General features: G+C 38.0%; 1 protein-coding gene across 1 annotated transcript in view; it reads left to right on the forward strand.

Annotated features, from left to right (window-relative positions):
- The window catches only part of mtnr1bb (melatonin receptor 1Bb), a 29,619-nt gene extending 23,977 nt beyond the window's left edge, over nt 1-5,642 (forward strand). The window contains exons 2-4 of the mRNA XM_079648384.1: nt 367-485; nt 1,095-1,439; nt 2,768-5,642. Coding sequence (XP_079504510.1) covers nt 367-485; nt 1,095-1,439; nt 2,768-3,190 — 887 coding nt within the window. The 3' untranslated portion in view covers nt 3,191-5,642. The remainder of the gene's footprint in view (nt 1-366; nt 486-1,094; nt 1,440-2,767) is intronic.
- Nucleotides 5,643-14,847: the final 9,205 nt, after the last annotated feature.

Below are 14,847 nucleotides of genomic sequence, written 5' to 3' on the forward strand. Positions count from 1 at the left end.
AGTGCATTTTGCATGATAGGTCCCCTTTAAGCTAAATGTATTATAGAGTATGGGTACTACATGGATTCTGACATCCCAACACAAACAGCATGTCATTGCAAAACATGTCAAAGCTGTTTTACATACACACATATGAGCACTTTAAATGTTAATTCATCAAAAACGTTGCCACTTACACATTCTATCAGGAGGCAAATCAATGTGTTGAGATGAGAAGATGAGGCCTGAAGCCATTAGAGTGGAATTAGAGGAACAGCATAATTATGGTGTCGCCTACATAATGAAGCGCATGACTCATCTCACAATCAGGGAGAAGGTTACTTTGAATGTACTTAAGAGACTGCTTCTCTGTGTCGTCCTCTCCAGGTAATGTGTTCGTGGTGAGTTTGGCCTTTGCTGACCTTGTGGTAGCTTTCTACCCCTACCCCATGGTTCTCTATGCTCTCTTCCACGATGGATGGTCAGTGGGGAACACACAATGCATGGTAAGATCACATTAGTAACAGCATGTTGCCATTCACTACCAATACAAAGCAATTAAACCTTATACCAGCGGTGTCCAAATCCTTTTTCACCGAAGGCCACATACAGAAATATATATACGAAGGTCTCGGACACTCACTAGAGGTATATCGCCTCCTAAGCTCAGTTATCAATCCAATGTAGGTAAATAATTCTTGATGCCTGGAAAATTCTGTACATCCCAGCTCTCCATAGGGTTTTATTTATTTTGTTAGCAGCTCATCCAAGCTTCAGATTGCTTATAATAAAAGGAAATATGAAGGGTATATTTCAAGGTTGTTATGCAAATGTGTTATTGGGCTTTTTTCTTAGATTTGTTAGAAAATGTTTTCAACTTTAATTGACTGAATTTATTTGAAAATTGGGCTTATTAACACTCAAATACTGTGTAATATATTTGAACATATCGTACAATATAAGACAAGCAGAAGTTTATTATACTTCATATTCATTATACTTTTTGAATTCGCTGAGGGCCGATTCAAAATTGTCCGCGGGCCGTATTTCGCCCCCGGGCCGGAGTTTGGACACTCATGCCTTATACACTGACACATTTCTTTCTTTCTTTCCAGGTCAGCGGTTTCGTTATGGGGCTGAGTGTCATTGGCTCCATTTTCAACATCACCGGGATTGCAGTGAACAGATACTGCTACATCTGTCACTCATTCTCCTACAGTCGGCTGTACAGCTATCGCAACACTCTGCTGTTTGTTGCCTTGATTTGGGTTCTCACAGTCGTGGCCATAATCCCAAACTTGTTCGTCGGCTCCCTGCGCTACGACCCGAGGGTTTACTCCTGCACCTTCGACCAGAATGTCAGCAGCTCCTACACAGTGGCCGTGGTGGTGGTTCACTTCCTGGTTCCCATTGCTGTGGTTACCTTCTGTTATCTACGCATCTGGGTACTTGTGATTCAGGTCAGTCTAATGCTTCTCTCTGTGGTTATTTGTGTCTTTGCACCCAGATAGAAAGACTCAGGGACAGTTTCATTCCAGAGGCCTTAAGACTGTTAAACACATGAACTTTTGAAAGAACATCCATACAATTAATCTGTTTGCAACCCACACATTACTTATCTCATATTCAAATTACTTGTATATAGACTCTTCTTGCACTATTGCTATTCTATTATAATTGAATTTACTTGCACTACTTATCTATTGTATTGTGTTACACTGTTGGAGGAGCCTGTGGCCTAAGATTTTCTTTGACATATCTACACTGTAGCTACACATGACAATAAGGGAAGAAAGCTTTTAGATGTGGAGCTCCACTGACATGGAACAGTCTGCAAAAAGAATGGAAAATTACCAAGCTGTTACCACTACATGTTTTTAAAGCTCGGTTGGATGCTACAAAATCAGATGCTGTTGGTAGCTGTACATGTGGATAGATATGTAAATTGTAATCCCCGTACATTTTGCTGTATGATGTCCTTTTGTTGTTCTGTTGTTTATGTTTTTATGTTTTCATGTGGAACCTACTAGTGCAGGTCTCCCTGGAAAAAGAGATCATTGATCTCAATGGGATTTTACCTGGATAAATAAAGGTTTTGAATTGAATTGAAATAAAAGCCGTGGATCCTTGAGTCCTTGAATCATACTAACAGGTGTAAGAAAACACACCTTTGGGCCAAACAATGATACTATGTTTCAGTTCCAAATTGGACTGAAACATAGTAGAATACGGTGGTCACACCCAGGTTTAAAATGTTGACCTTTAATTATTGACCCTCTACTGTTTGAGTAAATACTGAAAATGAATCATACCATCATAGAAATCCTTAATGCCATATAACAGGAGTTGAGCAAAGTGATTAGCTGGGATATCATGATTGACAAGCACATAGATTAGATTTGGCAGACCTCTGGAGTACTGCAATATCTCAAAGTCAAAGTCAACTTTATTGTCAATCTTTCAGTTTGTGTGTATAGACAGAGAGGTCGAAATACCGTTTCCCACAATCCCGAATACAAAAATACAAATATATATAAAAATATGTAAAAATGTGTATATACCTTTATATACACAATCAACAGACACATGTATACATTATGCACATATTAAGACATAAAAGCACAACAATCAATATATACAAAATAACAGTGACTTCAATGTAGTGCAACATTGTCCACAGCAGCGTATCTGTTTGAGTACAGTATTTTTGTATGACTGTAACAAAGAGAGCCAGAGAAAGGTAGCCTTTCATTAACAGTCCAATTCCTATCTTGTGTGTTTTCACCAGGTGCGACGCAAAGTGAAATCAGAGGAGAGTCCTCGCATCAGACCGAGTGACGTGCGGAATTTCATCACCATGTTTGTGGTGTTCGTGCTGTTTGCCATCTGCTGGGCTCCACTTAACCTGATTGGCTTGGCGGTGGCCATCGATCCGTCTCATGTGGTTCCCCGGATCCCAGAATGGCTTTTTGTGGTCAGCTACTTCATGGCCTACTTTAACAGTTGTCTGAATGCCATCATCTATGGCTTACTCAACCGGAATTTCAGGAACGAGTACAAACGCATTGTCACATCAAACTGGATGGTTCGGCTCTTTGTGACGGAGACTTCGCGAGGCGCCACGGACGGCAGGAGCGTGAGGAGCAAGCAGTCGCCGCCTCAACCGATCAACAACAACGACTCTCTCAGAGATCGTTCAAACAAAGAATGACTTTGAAATCTATGAGCCTGTTAAATGGTAATCCCTGTTTTTATGTGACATCCAGTCAGTTGTGCAGCTAAAGTGTCACAGATGAAACTGACATACATACGTAGCTTGGTTTGAGTTAAATGACATTGATCGGAATAAAGTGCAGGGTAACTTGTCAAAAAGTGTTTCAATCATCAAAAGTATTGGAGAATCATGTAATGATTTATTTTTGGTTTTGGTTTGAGTGAGCATTTCACTCAACAACTTTGCTAAAGTGCGAAACAGGGTTGAGTTTCGACTACAAAGTATTAACAGATTAAACAGATCTGCTTTGTCTTGGTAGAACAGAGCCAAGTATTGCAGTTTCATTGTACTCGTACATCTCAAAACAATATGAATGGTACATTAATAATTCACAAAAATGTAACATCCTTTATTGTCTGCTGGTGTGGACCCGGAGTAATCACTGGTAAACATGTACTACTGTTTAGTAACTTCAAAAGCCTCAAATAACTTGCCTCAAATGAATGCTAGAGTCGTAGAAGAGGAGATAATGTCTTTGTGTACATAATCAGTATGATGTGGTGACAGTAATGTAACGTTTTTGCACTGAAATAAATGAAAAACACAAACTTAGTAATGAACATAAAACATAATTCAGGAAATTAGCAACAAGTCATGCACAAAGCTAGAACCACACAATATATGATGTGCCAATTAACATGGCTGTTTTTAGTTTTCAGTTCCAAAACAAATGTCGAGGAAACCCACATATCTGCTGCTGCTGTATCGATTGCTTCTACAAATACTGCACAACTGTTTGGTTTGAAAACTAAAATGTATCGCTGTACCATTTAATGAAATGTAACTGGGAGCTGCATGTTAATACTCACCTCATAGTATTTTTGTATGTGGTAAAAAAAAAATCTGAAAAGAATACCCATCTTTTTCCCTGAAGGCTTAATTTGATATTACAAAAAATTCATTTCTCTAATGTTTTCCCCCCAAAATATTAGAATAAGTCACAATTACATCATATTGACTCCTAATTTTCTAATGTTCTGTTATATCAGTGCGATATGAGTTTATAAAGAGCACAAAAACATCTCAACATATTTCATCATGTGTAGTTAAAGCCAAATGTATAGCTCGTAGCGTTACACAATAAATACAAATATTTAAAAAAGAATACATTGTGATACAAACTACACAACTGTGAAGATAGGGCTATTAAAACAAAGGAACTCAATACATATATATTCAGTCTTAACCTATTCATTTACTGTTTAATTTAGAGAATATCAGTGGTGGTATGAAAGTACATTTCCTCAAGTACTGTGCTGAAATTGATTTATTAGGTATTTTTAAGGAAGGGCTTTAAGTTTATTTTGATGCTAATACTCTTTGTAGTATCACATACAGGTAGTACTTCTTTCCGCACTGTAGAAAACCCACAGTGCAGACTTTACACAGCGAGTGCACAACTCCATACACTGATGGCAACATATTAACAACATCGTAGTACAATTTTCCATGAATAGCCAAGTACTACAGCATGTGCACAAGAACACTTTGCTATGCAATTTGAAACAAAGTGGTCCTGATTCAATATCAGTTGCAACTAAAACCCATATCCAGTTGAAAATAGTCCTTCACCTTGCTATATTTATTTATTTGACTGATTCAGTGCGAAATGATGCTGCACTTTAGGCCTCACATCAGGCACACTAAAGGACTGAAATACACAGCAAGTTCAGGCTGATCTCCTGCCTTCTATGTTTGAAAAGCTCCAGCACCTTGAAAAAGGAAAGCTGTTAAAAACATTTACTGAATGTGCAGTGAGTTGTAAAGGAGCGCAGGTCCCTCAGATGCTGTATGCAGAATGTGGTCAATTATTTGTCTTTATTCGGAAGTACTTATGCAACATTTTAGCTTTTCATTTCATAGGTAATGTGTTTTCGTAGTTAATAAAACAAACCTTATTCATCAGGGCCACATTTTGATGCTTTTAACGTGGAAAAAACAACTAAAAGAGCACAGCTAGGGATGCATTGTGGAGTTGTACTGTCACTTGGTTGTACATAAACTGACAGAAGAGTGACATTCATTGCCTCTCAACTGAACAGTGCGCTGAAAGATGTAAATTGTTGAGAAGGTACTGCTCACATCTGTATTTCCATCTCAGGGTGCCTACTGAACATGTTGTCGTGCTACACAGTTTTTTGGCTGCCATATACATGTAATGTCAAAATACATTTCAAATTTGTATTACTGTCAGTGTGGTATTTAACTGTGGTATATTGTTATGGAGATGTCTTTGAAATTGTAATATATGTGTCAGAAGCTCAATAACCGAACAGATTAACAGTGTATTACCGTTTAATGCTCTCTTTTTCAACTGCAAAGTGCTTCAAAAACAACCTCTTGCTTAATGGGAATGTACATTGCTTTACCACAAACATTTGTATTCCAGTGTGGCTTGATTAAATCAACTTATAATTGCAAATTATAGTCTGAATAATATTTTTTTATAATAGAATCATATTACTTGAATTAGAACCTAAAAAAAAATATATACAAATATCATATACATTTAAAAAAACAAACAAATGAAGTTCCTCACAATAATGAATTGTTTTTGGGGTTGAATTTTTCACATTTGAAATGATAACACGTCCGTGTGTTCTTATACAGGGTACACATGTGCAAAGCCATAGATCAACAATGGTAACACATGGAGAGTTTGAGTTGAAAGAAAAATATGAATATTTGGAAGCACCTATTTGACCCTTGCGGTGCAGAGGAGGGCAAGGGTACATAGAGTCTTTGCTAAAGATATAAGAATGAGATAATTATAAAGATTTAGTTAACTCTATGGCGACACAATGCTGTCCTGATAAGGAAAGGTGAGAAGGTCGCTCGGGAAGTGGGAGTTGTGTCCAGGTTACTGCAGTGTAGAAAGAGCTTAACAGCAAACACTTAAAGTTCCCCTATTATACTGTTTTTCATCAATACACTATAGGTCTCAGATATATACAAAACATGTCTCTGAAGTGTTTGGCTCCAAATACCAAACAGATCATTGCAGCATCCCATAATCCCCTCTGTTTCAGCCCTGTTTCAAAAGAGCTGATTCTCTGGGTGTTTCTCAATGTCGAGGAAAGCTGCTCCAGAGCCACTATTTCAAGGATACTACGTCATCGAGTCCCGCCGAAGGACCGTTCCAATGTCCAGGATTCTTGGAATTCTACCGAGGCCGGCATCCTTCGTCGCGTGAAATTTTGAGGCTGCACATGTGTAGACTCCGCGGTCTTAAAATCCCCACAATGCTTTGCGCACGGACCAATTTCCAAACCTTTGGCGGAAGTCGCGTTCCATTTAAGGCGGGGCCATGCATATGACGCACACCTGCACACCTGTTAGCCTGTTCCACAATTCTTCGTTTTCCGATGCTCGGAAGGATTCTTTCCTCGCTTCTGAAGCAACTGACTCGGAGGTACATGTGCTACCAAGGAAGCATCCTCGACATTGAGAAACACCCTCTGTCTGTTACTTTAGATGAAAATAAGGAGCCACTCCCCACGCCCCTCTGAGAGATATTTGGTTAAAAATAACACAATGGTGCTCTAGGAGGAGATTCAGGTGATAAGGTGGGGGGGGGGGGGTTACCTTGGTTGGTGATTGGCTAATGGTTACACAAGCCAAAACATCGTTATGACATCATAAAGTGGCCAAAATCTGATCAGCTCATTTTCAGACAGGTTTTTATATAAATGGATCAGGAAAAAAAGAGAGAATCTTTTTTCCTGGAACTTTCAGAATCTCTTTACACAGAGGGGACACTTGTTGATGTAGGAGAGACATGAACAAGTGGATTTTGCATAATAGGTGACCTTTAACAAAAACTAAACAAGTTTACATGGAGGGAAGCAATGACTTTTAAACATTCAAACCGAAGAAATATGCATAGTTAAAAAGGGTTAGTTGTACATACAATGAGTTGAGTTACTGCAGGGGGAAACCTTTAGTCTTTTTTCATTCAACAGTGCTGCCTTACAGTTAATACAATTGTGTAAATCTTTAATATTATGGTTAGTGCCAGTTTCTCTATTAAAAACAAACTCATTGCCTTCATACTGCTTCTTTCTAAGGATTCAGCCGAGTCATCTTAAGAAAGTTTTCTCTTCAGCATTGTGCTGAAGTTCACATGCATGCCTCAGGCAAGAGACTCAATTGCCGAAACAGAAGAACAAACATTATCTCTCTCTCTCTCTTTGACTTTCTTACTCTACATCCACATTATGCAACTATGTTCCTTTATGTTCCCTATGCTAACCGTCTGCACCCTTACTTTAAGGTTTTTCACCGTGCGACCGAAAAATGACACCACGCTCGACAGCTTGAAGGATAGATCCACAAACCATGTTTGAACTTCACAGCTTGAGTTTTTACATTTCTCATTCAACTTTAATGTGGAATATAAAGGTAATTATTTAGTGGGCCAAATCCTAGGAGGAATATGGTTTTCAATGTGAAATAAAGTGGCATTACAATGCTTATCAAAAACAAAAAGGTCAAATAACAGTATTTTACTAATTGGATGTATTTTTTACCTTCTGCCTTTTAATGTAGCTGAAGTTAATAACACATACTTGTATTCTCAGGTACATTAATACATGCCTGACTATGTGGTGAGCTTCACATTTTCAGGACAGGTATTTGGGTGTTTGATTACCAGGCTGGAGTGTTTTCACCAGGAGAGATGCCGCGGCACAGCGGTAGTGATTGTAACTAAGGCCAAACATTTTAGATTCTGAAAAAAACTGTGAATTAAAGCTGATTTTTGGTTTGATTCGAAAAACAAACATATTCTGTTTATTACTAATGCATAAAAGTGTCTTTAACAGAAATAGGCAGTGGAGCTTATCACTGTTTCTCATTGAAAGCTAGAATTGAGTCATTTTGAGTGCTGTGCTCAAACAAACACACTCTTTCTGCAATATGCTGTTGGCGTTCATATGGCACCATCCCTAAAATCTGTGCACATTATTGAAGCAGGTTTGACATTTCCTGATAATAATCTTTATTTGTACAGCACCTTTCATACAACAAGTGCAGTTCAAAGTGCTTCACATAGACATTTCACAGATGTAATCACACAGAATACAGATACCAGTAAAAAAACTGATGTTTCAGACATTAGCTTTTCAACCATATGGTCTTATGGAGAAAACGTAACATGAGGGAAATGATGCATATGAAATAGCTTGTATTTGCCAGCTGCTATTAAAACAGTCACTTCATTTGATTTGTTATGGATGCAGTGTTAAAATTGCAAACCATAGGTCACAACATATTCCCAAATGATAGAAACCTCATCAGTGATTAAAGCTTTGGTATGATCAGAAATAAAACATTGTGTCTTGATCTGTTAGATGTCTGCTATGCTTCATAAGCAGGTATACTGTAAGACATAATCAACTCTGAGCTTCACGGGACATTCAGAGCACAAGTTCTTAAACCTCAATGTTCTCTATCTTTCGTTTTCAATGTGAGATACTCATTATACAGTAGCCAGTTTTCTTTTTGTGTCCTGCTGTTTGGATCAGGACAACATCAGCTCAAAGCTTAAGGCAGAAAAGGATGCATTGCTGATCTAATTAGGAGCAAGGTACGTCCGCTCACTTGGATGAAAATAAAATGACACGCCTTAGGAACATACTGGTGATTGAATGTGCTTACAGTTTACTGTCACGGGAAATGAAATGACGAACCACAGAAACAGAAGCTGTTTGTGCCTGTAGTTTACTGATAGGAAGCCAATTGATTCAAACCATTAATACAAAAATGGAACAGCTTTTAAAATGTTTGCAAAGCACAAATCATTTTGATCTGATAAACATTTACACTGTGATGAAGGAGCTCTGGTTGCCCATAGTTTGAATTATTTAAGGAATGTTAGACAATAATTCCTGCTTCACAATGTTTTGTTTTCAGTTTTAAACGAGCCACCAGATTGAAAACCCAAAAATTAAAGATGTGTCTTTTTGGAACATTTTGAAATGTGGGATTGGCATTGAGTAAGTAGTTGTGTCTTGTTTTCCAGATGCTGTGCGAATGTGCATGCTTTTGTCTTATGTTGTTTTAATGACGTGAATCTCCTTGAGAATAATTCACTAAAAGGTGCAGGACGAGAGGATGTTCTGAGAAACCAAAGGGAAATCTGTGGAATGTAATGGATCTTAAAAATTCAACACAACTCGGTTGTGGCACTGAACCTCATCAAAGTGAACCAACCGTGTGTAGAAAGATATGCATTACGTGTACAGTTCTTTACGGAAAATAAAATGTATGTATCATACTCATTGTTGCTTGCTCCCTTATACAGTACACACTCTAAAAGACGTGTGGCTCTCCCTTCAAATATTGTTTTATATTTTATTCCTGACAAAGTGTTTGCAAGGTTTTCTTTTTGAATAAATCACTTAGAACTCATATCTTATTTTTATATTAGGGTGTCTTGAGGGTGATTTGACTGAGCTTCCTGTAGTAGGTTCGCTCTTAAGGCTCAGAATTGGAGCTTTTACCAGTGAGTGGTGCACACTTTGAACTCCCTCATGTCCATACACCCAGCTGCCTTGCACTTGAAGACTCTTCTCTTATACGGGTAGGCGATGGAAAGATAGTTTGAAAGGAAGGAATTGATTGCTGCCCTTAGTAGGTGAAAAAAAATGCTAGGGGTGGGTGTGAGGTAAGCAACTTGCGTGAAAGGCTATACGACGGGTCAGTGCAGCCATGCTCTCCTGTGCTTCTGTTGAGATATATTCTTTTTTAAACATGTATTGATTTTTTCCATTTATCACATTACATTAACACAACCGAACATTCCCCAACATTAGACATATGGCAGATTACAAAATAACGCAAAAATAAATTGTGTGTAGATTCTAGAAATTAGTTTAAAGTACAGACCAATAATATTATTACATTTGCAAATTAACAAAAATACAATAAAAACACATCCACAAACAGAGCCGAGTACAGCTTACTATTATTCAAATAAATTAACCATATTCAATATTTCCTCGCAGTTTAGTCTTTTCACTTTAACCTTATAGCTTCTGCAATGTCCCCATGTAAAGATATTTTCTTTTGAATGTGTTCTCTTTTAAATCTGTGAAACTTAAATATAACATTTTTAACTAAGGCTTCAGCACTTTTTAATCTGAATAATGTCCAATCGGTAGTGCTGTTTTCAGCAGTTTCTGACATGCTCACGATACTATAAATGACAATACACTCTTACAATAAACATCACACAAGCCCACAGAACTTTTATACAAAAAAGGAATTGCCAGGAAGAAAAGGCTTTTCTGAAAATGAAATGCAGAATGGATTTGAACAGACAGCAGGACATGGAGAAGTGGCTGGAGGTGATCCAGCACCGGAGGCGATTATGATTATTCTGCGAGGGGATGTGGTTAAATGAAATGACTCTATGGCTCATAATGAATGATTGCTAGAGGGGATATCCAGATGGTGGTCTTGACTCATCCGTATAATAAACCCAATGGAAACGTCAGTTCAGTAATAATGTTAATATCGCTTTAAGTCACACAGCATGGTATATTTTCTAATATGACCTTTCTGAGAAAATGGGATGATTTAAACAAATGCAAAACAAATTCCTTTTTATTAAAATAACTACTTTTCTAAGCACGACACATATTGTATGTGTCATTTGTGCCACACACAAGGACGTCAGCTGGTATTACAGTGGTAAGACTTTCAAGTGTAATCATTTTTCCACTATTCATCATGCCCTACATTCTTAAATATCAAACTATAAAGCTACATTCTCCAGCATATTTTACAATTTAATTTCTCTCTAAAGCAGAGGTAAGATGGCACTCGTGTATGAAATCACATTGATCATCTTAATGTGGTTATCGGGATAATATAAGGTAAATACTGTATGGGTTTATTAAGAGGTTTATTTAGATAGTTAGAATTACCTTTAATATAAATAAACATCCTTTGGACTTGATTTGTCAGAGACACACACTAGTAATGCACTGATAGTGTTAGACAAAAAACGTTATTTTACCATTTGGTTAGCATTAAGTTTAAAGTGCACCTATCATGCAATAGCATAGGTCTCAGATATATATAAAAAATATAAAAAACATGAAGCTTTTTGCTCAAAATACCAAACAGATCACCCATTCTAGCCATGCCTCATCATATCCCTCTATTTCACTTCCTGTTTCAAACATGCTGATTTGGGGTATAAAGCTTAAAAAAAAAAAAAAAAGGAGGGGGCTGAGCTCATGCGGGACCCGGCAGCTACTGTCTAAACTAAATACTGCGGTGATGAAACGCCATATCATGGAATATCAAAGATTATTTCTGAAACAGTATGGAGCTCAAAGGCTTTCTCTCTTTCCGGTTATACCACAAGGTGAGTTCCTTTTTATTTCCTGCTTCTTCACACACATGCTCTCCAGTACAGGTTAGCTCTGAGTGTTAGCGATGCTAATGTTGTTACAAGCTGGCTCTGCTTGTAACAAAAGGACAACAGTTCCACACAGGAGTTGCCCAAAACAATCATTTATTTATCCCAACGCATTGGTTACAACCAACAATAAAACACACAGAGGAGCAGTGGCTAGTGATGTTACTTATTCCGCCGAGGCTTCGGAGCGTGTGTCGAGTAATCCCCGGAGCTTTTTGTGAAGCATGTATCGAGGCTTGTATCGTTTTGGTCAGTCTGGTTCAAATGAAGCCCATGATGAAGCCTCATGAGATGAACTCTTTTGCGAACCAATTGGCTGGAAAGCTGGAAAGCAGGAAAGCTTCAAAGCTACATAAGGCTTCATCTCGCCATCACTAGCGGTGGCGTAGTGGACCGAGCAGGGCAGCCGAGAGAGATCGAGAGTCTGTTCTGCAGCCCTCTTAAATAGTGGAACCAGGTGCCACAGGTGGGTCTCATCACTGCTGATTACAAGGAAAACCCAGGTTACAACAGCACCAGATGGTGGACAATCACATGGTTGTCACAATGTAAACATGCACCGACCATATTACGTCCAAAACAGTCGGGCATTGTTTCTGATAGCAACGTTTCTGATAGGGCCGTGGGTGTAAAGCCAGCCTACATTTCCGATATCATATCGGACACAAATCTGGATCTGCTCCGTTGTAGCCCTGTTTTTAGCGATTTGGGACGGAGGAAAAAAGAGAGGGTTTTATTTTCTGACGCTGCGTGAGTTCCCTGACACACCGGGGACACATATTTATGTATAAAATACATTAAAAAGTGCATTTTGCATGATAGGTCCCCTTTAAATTAAATGTTTGAAATTAATATTATGTTTGACATCAAGTTGCAAGTGCCAGTACCACTGTATCATCATGTTTCTGTTTATGTAGCCCTTAACATATTGCATTTCTATTTGTATTACTTTTGAAAAATCATGTTATTTCTGACAGTATCATATTTGTTCTCCATCACATTGTTCCATAATGTATTTAAGCTACATTATTTTATGTTTACACAGAGTGAAATATTGACCCCCGAGAAATGGATTCATCAAATTAAAATGTGCATATTTCACAAATCTTTCTTTGACAGAGTTGATATCTTTAGGGGCATTGGGAACTCTTCTAGATTTACAAATTGAGTTATGTGAATGTAACAACAATGTTAAGCTGTACAGCATGAATTACTTGACTTGTTTTGACCCCTTCCTGTTTCCTGATAAAAGTAATCTTCCATCTGCCTGAGTGATGCTTTTTAAATGCAACATGCTGTTTCTTACAAGGGAATAGGTCTGACCTTTAAATACAGTTTAGGAGTTTTACACCAGAAAGGGTTGAATTTGATGATTTTCAACAATTGATTGAAATGTTTATTGAGAGAGCTGGCTTTCTGACAATCCTCCCCTGTTTACTTTGTAAGTCATAACGGAGGGAGGTTTAATATATTTCTGAGAGGCAAACATTTCCTTCTTAAAAAATACCTATCACCATCCAAACGGTTGACTCTCTACGGCAGGGGTGGGGAACCTCCGGGCCGTATACGGCCCGCGAGACCATTTGGTACGGCCCTCGAGGTAATTTATAAACACACGCAAAAAAGAAAAAAATTCAAGAAATCTAGACCGCAAAATAATTAAACAAGCTTGTTTTTCCTGGCGAAGGTCAGGGTCCTTGAACACAACACGAGCCTAACGTGTCATCACGTGGTATGTCTCGTCTGACAGGAGTGTAGTTCTAACGGAGAGCACCAGAACACTTCACAAATTGCAGTACCCATAAGGAGCTGTACACATGCAGCAGTTTTTGCGTGGCTGTGTCTTTAGTTGAAAGCCCAGTGGCGATCTGTTCATCTGTCATACTGATCATACAGTCAATAACGTTGTTGTTATTAGCATCTGGTTAGCTAGCTATGCTAACGAATATAAGAAGCTTTTTCTCCAACCAGTGAGGTAAAGGCACATCTTTATATGATCATTATAGTTACAGAAAAATAAGAGAATAAAGTAAACAGGTATACAATACTAATATGACGGTAAAAAAAAGTTGTTATTAATAAACAAGAATACAGTTTAAAAGGGAAGTCATTTGTAAAATATCCATAAAGAAAAAAATCAGCTTACAGTTCTATTTCATATGGGTGTTGAGAGATGTATCAATAGATCTCTTCATGTTGCTCTCAAAGTGCACCACATTGATGCTTTTAACTTCAACATTTAAAAAAAATCTTCCTAGTGGTGCATGCCCCCAAACCCCCCGAGATAAGGTTAGATCCCCCCCCCCCCCCACTTAAATCATGTCCACATGGATATGAAACTAAATACATTTGCACACATCTTGTGTCCATATCTTTCTGTTTTGGTGGTCATGCCACGGTGCATGAATGCGCGGGTCATGGTCAAATATCTGGATTAAGACGTTGCTTTTTCTTTGCACAGCATGAAAGAAACGCGAAATGAATGGGCTGTGATTTGAGTTTTTTAAGCAGACGTTGAGTTCAATAATTTGTCCGGCCCTCGAAGGATGTTGTAAAAATTGAAATGGCCCTTGAGAGGAAAAAGGTTCCCCACCCCTGCTCTACGGCCTTGTCCACAATATAGCTTTTGTCGACAAAATCCTGTTCTGCTTCAGAGCGGAAACAACAGCAGCATCACCTCTCTGCCTCAATCGATCAAACAATTTTACATTGAATAAACTAGAATACACTATTTATAGGTGGGGTTTTTTATACCAGTGAACTAAATAAGGAGAGTACTCTAAAAGCAAAAAGGTTGAATGGTATGTCGGAAACGAAATAGGCAGTGAGCACTTAAATGGTGGAGAAGGCTTTCATTAGACCCTTCTATGCCATTTTTGGATTGACCACCAAGATGAAGTGTTTTAAAGTAAGTCTGAAGGGAATTTAAGATTTCCATCTTTCAGTTCTGATGCAGATAATGTACAATGTAAAAAAGGATTTGATCATTAAGTTATTGTAACTTTTGTCTTGTAACTTTCACTTAATATATCAATTTATGCAATTTCTACTTAAATTCATAAGTTGTTATTATTTTAACTCAGCTCTGTAAGCCAGTTCAACAACCTCTACATTCTATGAAGTCAATTTCACTGAACAGCGTGAGTTGTGATGTGTAATGTTC

The sequence above is a fragment of the Notothenia rossii genome (genome assembly GCF_949606895.1).
Source record: "Notothenia rossii genome assembly, chromosome: 9".
Lineage (NCBI taxonomy): Eukaryota > Metazoa > Chordata > Actinopteri > Perciformes > Nototheniidae > Notothenia > Notothenia rossii.